The 14,484-nt window shown below is 45.6% G+C and overlaps 1 protein-coding gene across 3 annotated transcripts in view; it reads right to left on the reverse strand.

Moving 5' to 3' along the window:
• The window catches only part of nvl (nuclear VCP like), a 29,169-nt gene extending 15,132 nt beyond the window's left edge, over positions 1-14,037 (reverse strand). For 2 of the 3 annotated variants that reach the window (XM_083650830.1, XM_083650829.1), the window contains exons 1-10: positions 13,634-14,037; positions 12,594-12,668; positions 11,875-11,945; positions 6,273-6,325; positions 6,034-6,124; positions 5,812-5,872; positions 5,471-5,713; positions 3,848-3,956; positions 2,529-2,605; positions 1,582-1,716 (exon numbers count right to left, since the gene is read on the reverse strand). In XM_083650830.1, coding sequence (XP_083506956.1) covers positions 1,582-1,716; positions 2,529-2,605; positions 3,848-3,956; positions 5,471-5,713; positions 5,812-5,872; positions 6,034-6,124; positions 6,273-6,325; positions 11,875-11,945; positions 12,594-12,668; positions 13,634-13,882 — 1,164 coding nt within the window. In that variant the 5' untranslated portion in view covers positions 13,883-14,037. Of the gene's footprint in view, positions 1-1,581; positions 1,717-2,528; positions 2,606-3,847; positions 3,957-5,470; positions 5,714-5,811; positions 5,873-6,033; positions 6,125-6,272; positions 6,326-11,874; positions 11,946-12,593; positions 12,669-13,163; positions 13,222-13,633 lie in introns of those variants that run through there. The other variant, XM_083650831.1, reaches the window with a different exon arrangement.
• Between the last annotated feature and the right edge of the window lie 447 nt (positions 14,038-14,484).

Raw genomic sequence — 14,484 nt, forward strand, 5'->3', positions numbered from 1 at the left:
ATACACAGAGGTTTGCCCACCAAATACACAGAGGTTTGTCCCCAAGTCCACCAAATATACAGAGGTTTGTCCCCAAGTCCACCAAATACACAGAGGTTTGTCCCCAAGTCCACCAAATACAGAGGTTTGTCCCCAAGTCCACCAAATACAGAGGTTTGTCCACCAAATACACAGAGGTTTGTCCCTAAGTCCACCAAATACACAGAGGTTTGTCCCTAAGTCCACCAAATACACAGAGGTTTGTCCCCAAGTCTAGGGATGCACCGATATGAAAATTTTGGCCGATGCCGATAACCGATATTAACATTGCTGTTATGGCCGATACCCGATATTTACCGATGTCGATATGATCTGTATAAAACCACATTTTTATGATCATCACATTTTGTACATACTGAAAAACACATGTTAACACGGAATTTGAAAAAGTTATGCATTTCTTTATTTGCAAAGCCTTTGGAAAAGCCCATGAATCATAGATTTACTGCATTATTTCATATCAATGTGAAGAATTTGGCTGATAATGATAACCGATATTAACATTGCAACATCTGACCGATACCGATATGACCGATATGTTAAAAAATGACCAACATCGGCCGATACCGATATGATTGCCGATATATCGTGCATCTCTACCCAAGTCCATCAAATACACAGAGGTTTGTCCCCAAGTCCACCAAATACACAGAGGTTTGCCCACCAAATACACAGAGGTTTGTTCCTAAGTCCACCAAATATACAGAGGTTTGTCCCCAAGTCCACCAAATACACAGAGGTTTGTCCCCAAGTCCACCAAATACACAGAGGTTTGTCCCCAAGTCCACCAAATATACAGAGGTTTGTCCCCAAGTCCACCAAATATACAGAGGTTTGTCCCCAAGTCCACCAAATACACAGAGGTTTGTCCACCAAATACACAGAGGTTTGTCCCTAAGTCCACCAAATACACAGAGGTTTGTCCCTAAGTCCACCAAATACACAGAGGTTTGTCCTCAAGTCCACCAAATACACAGAGGTGTGTCCCCAAGTCCACCAAATACACAGAGGTTTGTCCCCAAGTCCACCAAATACACAGAGGTTTGTCCCCAAGTCCACCAAATACACAGAGGTTTTTTTTCTTGGACTGCAAGACATCATGACTCTTTAGAGCAAAGAACATCGGTGACTTGAAATATGTAAACAATTCTAAATCACAAGTTGACTTAAGAACAACATTCCAGCGTGTATTATTAAGTATGCGGTTAACAATCAACATCATGTCTCGTCACTTCCAATGACAATAATGTTCTGGCTTCCTCCTCACTCACCCCAGCCAAAGCCCCTCCCCCTCCTCACCCCAGCCTGAGCCCCTCCCCCTCCTCACCCCAGCCAAAGCCCCTCCCCCTCCTCACCCCAGCCACAGCCTGAGCCCCTCCCCCCTCCTCACCCCAGCCACAGCCTGAGCCCCCCCCCCACCCCCTCCCCTCCTCACCCCAGCCACAGCCTGAGCCCCTCCCCCTCCTCACCCCAGCCTGAGCCCCTCCCCCTCCTCACCCACCCCAGCCAAAGCCCCTCCCCCCCCCCCCCCCCCCTCCTCACCCCAGCCACAGCCTGAGCCAGCAGGGTCTTGCCACAGCCAGGAGGTCCGTGCAGGAGGAAGCCTCTGGGAGGAACCACGCCAAGTTGTTGGTACACCTCCGGGTGGCGCATATGGATTAGTAGCTTACACACCTCCTGCAAGGGCCAATAATTGTACATAGGAATTACAATAGTGACAGATAATGCAATAGACAAAACACAGCTTTTTTACAGCCCGGTCCTTAGCCATTAATACAATTAACGATGAATTAATCAATTAATATGAATTAAAGGCATACTATGCAGGATTTTCACACACAAAAAGAAATAAACTCATTAAAAAAATCTCTCTCAATCATCACTGTGGCTGTGTAGTCTGGGCACCTTTCACCCTGCTTTTTGTCATGGGGGCGTAAACCACGGAACCAGAATGAACACCGGAAGGACGTGCGCCAAAAAACGTATTTGTTGCCGTTAGCTTGACGTCTCTTTCCTCGATTAATTGTCTGATGCAAAGCTTCTGTATTGGCTTAAAAGATGTGAGATTGTGAATCCGCAATGTTTCTACAAGAACTTCTTCAAAAAGTTCGTTCGGTACGTCCATCTTTTGTTTTGTTGTTTGCCGTTCTGATACTTGTGTCAATTTGTCAAGTTAACGTAAAAGTTGACGAGCTATATCCGCTGTTACTTCCTGTCTAGGGCGGGCTCTAGGCCGGAACCAGGTAGGGTGACAAAATCAATTGTGAACGGAAGCCAGGCTCTTTCTCGCCGAGAAGAGCCTGGTGACGCGAGGTTAGTGGCTGTGTATCTGCAGAGACTCCGCCCTCTGAAGTGTGTGGCTGTGTATCTGCAGAGACTCCGCCCTCTGAAGTGTGGACAAATCCTGCATAGTGTGCCACTAAAAAAGCTTTTGGTACAGAATAATAACACAAACAAGAATCAAGTGTAGTCAGGAGTAAAGCGCTAACCGTCAACGTCGCTTCACTGCCTCCCACGTCTTCAAACGTCACTGTGGGATACTGCAGTTCAATTGACTTTGTTTTCGCTGAGAAATAATGCCGACAGATAAAACAACTGAATGTCACATCACATGGTACATCACATGGTACATCACATCGTAGGGTGAACAGGTACAGCTTGCAAGCTCAATAAAGATAGCATTCCTCTGTGGTATGGTGGAATAATGCCCAGTATGACATCTATATGTTTTATAACAGTTTGGTTCCTAAATTGGCGGTTGGCACCTCACATGATCATTTTTGAGGGGTCACGAAATGACTTATGGGATAAAAGGATAAAACATTTCTACTACACGCATACTATACTATACTATACATTTACTTACAGCTGACCCAAATGCTTTGAAGCTTCTACCATTGCCTGGTAATTTGACGTCCAAATCAGTATTCAAATGCTACGTTTTGGTTTTCATTAGGGATGCACTTTTTCAGTCCCGATACCGATACCGATACCTGGGCTTTAGGTATCGATACCTGGGCTTTAGGTATGGGCAGATTTAAAGGAGTACCAATCCAATACCAGTGTGTAATGAATAGACTGTATGCAGGGCTGGCAACAGATATGATGTGATCAGGATAATAGAGTATCCTGATGCCTTCATACTGCCACTATCTTCCCGGTCGCAAAGAGCTCAACAGTGTCATCACCCAGTAGCACTCACTCACCCCCAATAATCATAAAGTGCTTTGAACAGCTGCTCATGGCACACATGAGGAAGACCGCTGACTTCACAGTAGAAGCCCACCAGGACGCATACAGAGTAGACAGAACTGCTCCACTGCAGATGGCATTTCATCTGTGGTTCACCTGGCCCTCACTCACTTGGAGAGCAAGTATGTTAGACTGCTCTTCTTGGACTTTACTTCCGCCTTTAAAACTATGGTCCTACAACCCCCGCCAGGGAACTTTCAAATATTCACTGGTAATTCTCACTGACGCTTCAAAGCTCCAAAAATGGTATTCCCGACAGCCCTACATTTACTATATATTTATTATGTCTATTTATTCCGATAGTCTCATTTTTTGCCGTTTTCCTTGTATAATACTAAATACTGAACAACGGTTCAGTATTTTACAAGGAAAACGGCAAAAATATGAGTGGTTAAATATGCCTGTGACAGAAATTGAGAGATTGCATCACTTCGTTTTAAAAGGGTCACAATCCAACAAGTTGAAAAGCACTGTTTTACAGTGTAGTACACATTAAGAGTAGACAAATGACTGGACAGAGCTTGTTTTACAGTGTAGTACACATTAAGAGTGTTACCTTTCTTGTTCAGGGTACTAGACTCAGTGTCTTCATTAGAACCCTTGTTCTCTCTCCTCTTCTTCTGCTTTTTCAGAGTTTTCTCAGGCTTAAGCATTGAAATGTCTTTCTGTTGGTGACAACAGCACACATATAAATGACCATCCAGTCCTTTAAAGGTCCCATTCCGTACAAAAGCTGTTTTTACTTCTAAATGCATATATGCTGTTGTCATCCCTCCCTGTAATGAGTGCTCAGAACTGCCAGAGTTGGATTTGTCTCCTGCTGTCTCCTTCAAGCCACGCCCCCTTACACTCTGTTCTCCCAGACGGTTTCGTGTTACGTCACGCGGCTCCTTAAGCATACTGCGCGCGGTCTCTCTCACACAAGCTACCTGCACCATTTTGTCTATTGTTTGCCATAGCAAGCTGTTTCAGCGCGAGATTCATCATGACCTGTTGGTCTGTGCTAACCATTTCAGCCCAGAATGTTTCAACAATCTGGGGCAGTACAATCAAGGTTTAGCCACAAAATTAACACTTCTAGCTAAAGCGACGCCAACTGTACGTGATCCAGCAACTGCGGAGGTGCATTCGGTAAGTCTAGGCATTTTGAGATGTCCTGTTTAGCGTAGCAACCGTTAAGTTAGCGATAGCTTGTTGCTAACGTTAGTTGTGGACACAACCTAGCGTGCTGGTCCACGGACGCTAATCTGATTGGCCGCTGGGAGCCTGGGGCGGGCTCTCCCCCAGCGGCCAATGGGAACTGTTAGTTCTGAATATATTATAGAAACAGACCATTCCTGGGAAGCGACGAGATGAGGAAGTGAGAACTCCGTCAGAACGAACGGGGTTGCTATATTTTCGACAAATTAATCCAGAATCATGTTTTATGGACCAGAGACACACGTTTTTACAGCTGCATGAATTGGGACCTTTAATTTAAATACCGGTAGTCACACCCATTATATTAATTACTGTAGTTTATGACATCAGCAGTGACATCATCATCTATGACATCATCAGTGATGTCACTCAAGTGGTTTTTGGTTACACACGAGCAATTGTGATGTCACAATGTCTATGACATCATCAGTTATGTCACAATGTCTATGACATTGTTTATTGTTTATTGTTTATTAAGGATCCCCATTAGTCCACACCAAGGTGTAGGACTACTCTTCCTGGGGTCCATCACATAATATAAATCATCATCAGTGACATCACAATTGCCCGAGTGTAACCAAAAACGTGACCAAAATCCCAGAACCCACTTACTCCCTTTTATAGAAAAGGATTATATTATCTATTTTGCATTACCTAGTAATGTTATCATGTTAAATACTGTAGATACTGAATTAGCTATACATGAGTGGGATTTAGTTTATGCATTAAAGAAAAAGAGAAAATAACTAATTTTGGATTTCTTTGACAAGTTACTTATTGACGGCCCCAGATGATCTACTGGTAGATCACAATCTCCTTATTGAGCAGCCCTGCTTTAAAACTGTCAAAACTATTAAGTCAGGTGACAGATGGTGCGATGCCACGTTATCGGCGGCGACCTCGAAAACACTGAAAACCCGAGAATTGACAGCTCAGCAGATAAAATATGCAGACAGACCCTCCATGCACAGCTACATACATGTGTTGCTGGATTGGCAGCTCCCTCTTCACACAGGTCAATGAGGATGTTTGTCTGCTCAGGGCCTCTGCCTTTATCAATGAAAAAGCCACCTGTGGAGACCAGTGTGCCTGAAGTCGTGGGTTTGGCTGTGCTGGCAGGACTGCTGGTGGCAGATCGCTCCCTTTTGGGTAATGAGTTGTTCGTCTCAGGGTTGCCCTTCCGGTACAGCGACATCAGGGAGCTGTTCATGTGGTTGTTTGGCTGCAGAAGATAAAAGGAGCATGCAAGGGAAGATTAGTCTTCACTGTATACCGCTATGAGCTCGCTACTTGTCCTGCACATCGTTCCCTGATCCCTACCGGGTTCTCCAGAATGTCTTCATCACTGTCGGAACACTCCTCCGAGATGTTGCTGTCATCACTGTTAAGATTTTAAAAAAAATGCATGAGATTAAAAATGATTTCAACAACAATGTTGCAATACAACAGAGAGTGAAGTACTGATTGGAGCCCTGGTTTGGATCATTTCCTTGATCCAGTCCCGGGCATCTGGGACGGCAGTAGACAGGAAATGTAATTTACCCAGTGTCATTATGACTCTGCTTGCTTCTCTTAGCCAAGTGCTTGCTCTCCAGATCCTCCAGCGCAGACTCAGTCTCCATTACTCCATATACTAAGAGACACAGATGCAAAAGCAAATTACAGAAATCTTAAAATGGAGATGTGTTCACTTAAGTGAGAAATGACAGTTGAAATAAGCCAATAAAATTATAATGTTATGAATAATGTAATAAGGCATCCCATCTTTTTAGCTCGCTTACCTTTCTCTACTTGAATCCTGAATGCGGTCTTGTTTCTCCTGCCATAGTCCATTCTAAAGATACAATACAATCCTTGTCACAGTTTGTATTTCCATTACAACGGTCACATTGCACTCTATACCTTTTTGTTTTTATTAGGTTATTGGGAGGAGCACCTCTAGAAAGGCTGCGTGTGCGTTTTGCATTTGCATATGGATTTTACAATAAACTGCGGAACTTGGAAATATTCCCATTACTTTGAACTGATCAAAGAGAAGAATAAGAACATTATTATTAACTGTAAGTTAACTTTCACGATCTAACCTGAAGATTCAAATTGAAAGTGCTTGTGCCGTTTATCGTTTTAGTTTTAATAAAGACTAATTTAGTAACGCAACTAGTTACTATTTTAGGGCAAGTAACGAAGTAAAGCAACTATTTTGTTTCTAAGTAACTTTGCCCAACACGGGTCACTTGTGATTGATGACTGCTTGAGCAATATGCCTATCAAAATGCTTTCAGCTTGTTAAATCAATCAAAATACAAATAAAAAAGCTTGGGGATTTGAAATGCATCAACACAGAGTATGAGCTGCTTGTTTAGAACAGAGGTTCTCTAAGTGACTATTTTGGTCATGGGTTCCATACACTTTCTGTAATAAAACACCTAAAAGGTGCATCACTAGGCATGTTTACATGGAGCATATTAATCGGCTTGAAATAGGTTTAAAAGCCCAAACCGATTTAAAATGCTCCATATAAACACCTCAATCAGCTTAAACAGGCACAGGGGTAGTTTAAACCTTTTCATAAAGCGATCCAAGGAGAAATGTTATCGTGTAAACGATGAAACCGATGACTCTCTGGCTGTGTTCTTTCTGCCCTCTGTGTTGACATAAAGGAGACTCCTGCCTGCTGCTGCAGCAGGAGAGGAGTGGAGATGTTCTAACTATGCAGGAGACTCCTGCCTGCTGCTGCAGCAGGAGAGGAGATGTTCTAACTATGCAGGAGACTCCTGCCTGCTGCAGCAGGAGAGGAGTGGAGATGTTCTAAGTATGCAGGAGACTCCTGCCTGCTGCTGCAGCAGGAGAGGAGATGTTCTAACTATGCAGGAGACTCCTGCCTGCTGCTGCAGCAGGAGAGGAGTGGAGATGTTCTAACTATGCAGGAGACTCCTGCCTGCTGCTGCAGCAGGAGAGGAGATGTTCTAACTATGCAGGAGACTCCTGCCTGCTGCAGCAGCAGGAGAGGAGATGTTCTAAGTATGCAGGAGACTCCTGCCTGCTGCAGCAGCAGGAGAGGAGATGTTCTAACTATGCAGGAGACTCCTGCCTGCTGCAGCAGCAGGAGAGGAGTGGAGATGAGATGTTCTAACTATGCAGGAGACTCGTGCCTGCTGCTGCAGCAGGAGAGGAGATGTTCTAACTATGCAGGAGACTCCTGCCTGCTGCAGCAGCAGGAGAGGAGATGTTCTAACTATGCAGGAGACTCCTGCCTGCTGCAGCAGCAGGAGAGGAGATGTTCTAAGTATGCAGGAGACTCCTGCCTGCTGCAGCAGCAGGAGAGGAGATGTTCTAACTATGCAGGAGACTCCTGCCTGCTGCAGCAGCAGGAGAGGAGTGGAGATGAGATGTTGTAACTATGCAGGAGACTCCTGCCTGCTGCAGCAGCAGGAGAGATGTTCTAACTATGCAGGAGACTCCTGCCTGCTGCTGCAGCAGGAGAGGAGTGGAGATGTTCTAACTATGCAGGAGACTCCTGCCTGCTGCTGCAGCAGGAGAGGAGATGTTCTAACTATGCAGGAGACTCCTGCCTGCTGCAGCAGCAGGAGAGGAGATGTTCTAAGTATGCAGGAGACTCCTGCCTGCTGCAGCAGCAGGAGAGGAGATGTTCTAACTATGCAGGAGACTCCTGCCTGCTGCAGCAGCAGGAGAGGAGTGGAGATGAGATGTTCTAACTATGCAGGAGACTCGTGCCTGCTGCTGCAGCAGGAGAGGAGATGTTCTAACTATGCAGGAGACTCCTGCCTGCTGCAGCAGCAGGAGAGGAGATGTTCTAACTATGCAGGAGACTCCTGCCTGCTGCAGCAGCAGGAGAGGAGATGTTCTAAGTATGCAGGAGACTCCTGCCTGCTGCAGCAGCAGGAGAGGAGATGTTCTAACTATGCAGGAGACTCCTGCCTGCTGCAGCAGCAGGAGAGGAGTGGAGATGAGATGTTGTAACTATGCAGGAGACTCCTGCCTGCTGCAGCAGCAGGAGAGATGTTCTAACTATGCAGGAGACTCCTGCCTGCTGCTGCAGCAGGAGAGGAGTGGAGATGTTCTAACTATGCAGGAGACTCCTGCCTGCTGCTGCAGCAGGAGAGGAGATGTTCTAACTATGCAGGAGACTCCTGCCTGCTGCAGCAGCAGGAGAGGAGATGTTCTAACTATGCAGGAGACTCCTGCCTGCTGCAGCAGGAGAGGAGAGGAGATGTTCTAACTATGCAGGAGACTCCTGCCTGCTGCAGCAGCAGGAGAGGAGATGTTCTAACTATGCAGGAGACTCCTGCCTGCTGCAGCAGGAGAGGAGATGAGATGTTCTAACTATGCAGGAGACTCCTGCCTGCTGCAGCAGCAGGAGAGGAGAGGAGATGTTCTAACTATGCAGGAGACTCCTGCCTGCTGCAGCAGGAGAGGAGTGGAGATGTTCTAAGTATGCAGGAGACTCCTGCCTGCTGCTGCAGCAGGAGAGGAGTGGAGATGTTCTAAGTATGCAGGAGACTCCTGCCTGCTGCTGCAGCAGGAGAGGAGATGTTCTAACTATGCAGGAGACTCGTGCCTGCTGCTGCAGCAGGAGAGGAGATGTTCTAACTATGCAGGAGACTCCTGCCTGCTGCTGTAGCAGGAGAGGAGATGTTCTAACTATGCAGGAGACTCCTGCCTGCTGCAGCAGCAGGAGAGGAGATGTTCTAAGTATGCAGGAGACTCCTGCCTGCTGCTGCAGCAGGAGAGGAGATGTTCTAACTATGCAGGAGACTCGTGCCTGCTGCTGCAGCAGGAGAGGAGATGTTCTAACTATGCAGGAGACTCCTGCCTGCTGCAGCAGCAGGAGAGGAGATGTTCTAACTATGCAGGAGACTCCTGCCTGCTGCAGCAGCAGGAGAGGAGATGTTCTAACTATGCAGGAGACTCCTGCCTGCTGCTGCAGCAGGAGAGATGTTCTAACTATGCAGGAGACTCCTGCCTGCTGCAGCAGCAGGCAGGAGTCTCCTGCATAGTTAGAACATCTCCTCTCCTGCTGCAGCAGCAGGAGAGGAGATGTTCTAACTATGCAGGAGACTCCTGCCTGCTGCTGCAGCAGGAGAGATGTTCTAACTATGCAGGAGACTCCTGCCTGCTGCTGCAGCAGGAGAGGAGAGGAGATGTTCTAACTATGCAGGAGACTCCTGCCTGCTGCTGCAGCAGGAGAGGAGTGGAGATGTTTAACTATGCGCGCAGACAAACGTCCGGTGACGAGAAACCCACACGGAGTAAAGTTAGGCTATAAAAGCTCCAAATGTTTTCTCATCAGGATTCCGTGTCTCTCGTTTCCGTGTGAGAGTCCATATGTCTGGCATCCTTCACACTTTAGGCTACCGGTATGATTCTAATATGAATTTATTTTTCACTGCGAGAAAATGTACTTGAAGACGTGTGAGAGAAGTGTCAATTGCGTCTCGTGGTCAATGCGAGAGTTATCAGACCTGTCAAGTTGTATTCATCACTTGTGCGCATGTCACACAGTTGTTCAATGATATCGGCGCTCTGGGTGCATGTAAACACCAGATCATATTAAATCACATCCCGTGTAAACACCAGATCATATTAAATCACATCCCGTGTAAACACCAGATCATAATCACATCCCGTGTAAACACCAGATCATATTAAATCACATCCTGTGTAAACGGTTGCACCGAAATCTTCAAAGCGATTGATTTAAATCAGATTGAGGAAAAGGTATGCATGTAAATGCAGCTAGTGAGGAGGGAGAGCGACTGAATGGTCTCAAGGTCTTCTTAAGTCCAATGAGTGCACCGGGCCCAGGTCCACCCAATGAGTCTAACGACCCCAACCCCAGGCTCCTTCAAGACACAGGGTCAGGAGAGTGGGTGAGTCATCACACAAGCTAAAATCTTATCAGATGGGGGTCCATCGTCAAATTTGTGTCACTTCAGGGGTCCTTGATGTGAAAAGGTTTGAGAACCACTGATTTAGAAAGCTTGAAATCACAGCAGTTAACAGGCACTGATCAACAACACTTGCTAACTCCCTTGTATTATGGTCCACTTTGTGCAACTGTACAATTAGGGGTGGGCGATATGGCAAAAATATATCACGATTTTTTCAGGCAGGATCACGATCCTATCACGATTCTTTTTCATATTGGTTTGTAAGACTATTTTGCAAGTTACTGAACAGTACAAGTACAACCAAACTAATTGCAGGGTTCGTTCGGCCATGAGAAACCTAGTCAAGTCATGGAAATTTAAAATACAATTTGTTTTATAAATATTTTCATGTCCTTCATTTACGCTGAGTTTCCAATAATTCATGTGCTAAAAAATAATGTTCACAAGCATGCAAACACTCTATCTCTTGGTTCACTGTTATTTTTACAGCAGGGTTGGGCGATGGGACGAATATATTGGCTATCTGCGATTGAGTTGCGTGATTGTCATTTGTCAATTTGATAATTTAATGGAGAGAGAGAGAGACTGACAGACAGAGCGAGAGCGTGGGGACAGAGCAGAGACATGTGGCTCAGCACACACACGCGCAAGCGCACGCGCACACACACACACACACACACAGCGTTGAGCAGTGAGAGAGAGGCAGGGGGGAAGGAAAAGAGAAGGTGGAGCAGAAACGCGCTCTCCTGAGAATACGAGGCAGCAGGATGAGGGCAGCAGCTAGATTAGGAGCAATGCGTCCTCGCATTTAAAATAACTGACAAAGTCCGACTGAAGCAAATGAAACTCAAACTATCACAAAGAGCAGCCGAGATTCAGACACTTTTTTGCGCGATGAGTTCCGCTCTATCTGCCTGTTTGTCTCTCTGCCAGTGCCCGCATGTCTGTTTAGTGTGCGTGTGTGTGTGGCATGTCATTTTTAACGCTGTTCATAATGAGCAGAGCGTGTGTTTAGGCTATCGTCCGGCTCCGTCCCCAAATTAATTTTCATCGTCCCTGACGCTATTTTTAACGTCCCCGGGATGACAGGAGGTCCTTCGTGTCAAGGCAGGCCCTGGTTAAGTGTGTGTGTGTGTGTGTGTGTGTGTGTGTGTGTGTGTGTGTGTGTGGGTGTGTGTGTCTCTCAAACTAACTGCCCCTCCGTGTTGTCGTCCATGCTGCTGCACTTTGGAGGAAAACAACTTGGGAAGCGTCTTTCAGACATAGAAATGCAACTGATAGAATGTGCGCTGCATGTAGCGCGATTCTAACGATCTGTCTGGAAAGGCAGATCGTGGAGCCATTCTGATCGTGAACGATCTAAGATCGTCATATCGCCCACTCCTATGTACAATGTTAGAACAACTCCCTTGTATTATGGTCCACTTTGTGCAACGGTACAATGTTAGAAGAATGAGTACAATGAACTTGCCTGTACAATCTTTGCAGATCAAGTGCCATAGCTGCAATGTCCACATACACATTGTTGCTGGTCCTGAGGTACTGAAAATAGAATTTCACAGTTAACAGGCCCAAGATGACTGACAGGGTTGTTTTGCTATCAGAAATTCAAAATGCACCCTCTAAATACTTTGCCCTGGCAGTTTTGCAAATATTGCAATATTCTTAATCTCCACAGTATCACATTGTCCACTTCTCTCCCCATCCCCTCATGCCCCGCTGCACCCGGTTGAGGCACCATGTGTTTCTCAATCTGGGGCACCCAGAGTCTCTCAGTCTGATAACTAATAAGACTGTGGGACCGATGGACGATATTTCAGGGTTTCTGCTGTAGAGACTTCCGTTTCTGTTCTTTACAGTCCGACAACATGACGATGGCATGTGCACTTTGTGCACTGATTTGTTTAGAGATGAGAAATGTCGTCTGGACCTAAAACACCTACAAAGCGAATCGGACTGTAAAAAATGACCACTGCATGTGGGCACACAAAGCGCAGTCTTGGCACCGTGTGTGTGCATGTTGTGGTGTTCATTTGTGTTATGTGTGTGTGTGTGTTGTCGGTAGGCCTGGGCTGTGTGGTATTCGGCCGATGTCACGTTCGTGAAACAAAACATGGCACAAATCGTGACAGACAGACAACGCCCGCCTAGGCAATTTTATTATAGGAGGATGAGGAAAAGTAGTCTTACCTGCTCCACTCTCTGTCTGAGCTGGTTGTCCAGCCACCCAACACTTCTGTTCTTCATGTATCTATTTCTCCTCACCTGGACAAAGTAAACCATTCACCATTAAGACCCAAATGACAAGTGCTCCACTCTTACAACAGGCCGGAAGTTGACCGTGATGTCACCAAAAGTTAATAATTTCCTCTATGCTTCATTACCAATTTCCTGAAATGGGTTAACACATGTGTTGTTCAAGTTTTAGCCCGTTTTTAGCCAATCATTTAGCGATTAACACCATGGCCACACTGTAAACTGTACGTTTTTGAAAGATGTACATTCTGGCGAGATTTTATATTTTTATTTTTAATGTTAATAATTAGGGGAGATCCGTGGTGGTTGTAGCCCCCGCCTTTACAAAAATATTGTCAGTCACTGGCCAATCGTAGAAGTGAGATAACAACCAGACAGACATAAGCCCGCTGACGCAGTTTGCCAGCTTGCATTGAGACTTTCCATAATTCCAGTCAAACGGGAAATGTCCAGCTTGAACGTAACATGATGACATGATGGACATGTGTGGTTAACGTTACTTACCTTATGTTCCAAATGTGAACTGTCGATAAACAGTATGCTTCTTGGCAGCGTGTTTTCGTGGAGCGCCGACGCTCTCCCGGAACCAAAAAATAAATCCCCGGGTTACGTTTACCAAAATAAAAGCGCTCTCCAACTCTACCAAATACATTTTCCCCTCAATACAAGAATTATATCCATAATTAAACGGGCGTGCATGCAATAAACATGGACATATACGCCAACCATCATAACTGTGCGAGAGGTTATTATAGGAAATATAGATGTGTGTCCGTAAAAGCGCCATTCAATAGGCTACCCCATATCTCGAAGCAGCTAGCACTAGCAGCAACAATGGCAGCAACTGTATCATCAAGGTTTCCAGACCGAATTTTGCCATTCTTTCAAGCTTTCTGACGTTCTTGAACACTCTTCTGTTTACAACAGTAAAACATTTTGTTTGAACATATTTGCAACAAAGTATAGAGTCTCACCTTTGTGTAGTTTATCCGAGTTGTTTTCATTTGGGTGTCATGGCTGCTGCCACTCTTTTCGTTCTTTAGGAAAATTGAGGCACGCTTCCTATTCAGCTTTGAACGGACATTGCTGAATTCAGGAACGTCTTCATCCTGCTGGGCATCTCTAACAACCTGGTCATATACCCTTTTAACAGGTTTTGAAGGGTCAACCTCAATCGCCTCAATCATTTTCTGTTTAAGTGCACTGGACTTAATCACTTGCATATCATTTGGGTGACTGTGACATGACACGTTTAGGATGTGGATATCGTTGTTTTCTTGTTCTATGTCAAATGTGGCGGTTTGGATGAAAGCATTGCAGTCATGATTCCAACATCGCCAGTAGATTTTCTTTTTCGATGCTTTGTTTTTTTGGTAGCGATACCCCTCGTGTACCAAAACCTTCCCTCCTCGATTTCCTGGCTGTATGGAAGCCATTCACGTTAGCGTTTAGGCGTTCGACTGAGCTACAGCTGAGCTAGCTACCTGATGGTACTGCAACCGGGCGTCCTTGGGTTCTGTCCGCAGAATAACTGTGCAACAACTTCACGTTAATGAAAACAATAAATGGAGCGAGACGCGGGATATCATCCGGGCAGTAATCGCTTCCACTTTTATTCTGACACAACACATGCCTAACAGCGGAAGTCCGCCAAGCGCCAAAACAACATCCTGCTCTTCTTGTCCAGCCCAGAGCAATCTAGTTAAGAGAGTGGCGCCAGTGGAGGTCCGAAATGCATATTATGTAGCCAGGATTCAGGAAGGGGGCTCGGTCACACTACGTTTTAAAATAAAGCTGATAATATACAATTTGATTCTTTAAATGT

Source organism: Poromitra crassiceps, assembly GCF_964638095.1.
Source record: "Poromitra crassiceps genome assembly, chromosome: 14".
Classification (NCBI taxonomy): Eukaryota; Metazoa; Chordata; class Actinopteri; order Beryciformes; family Melamphaidae; genus Poromitra; species Poromitra crassiceps.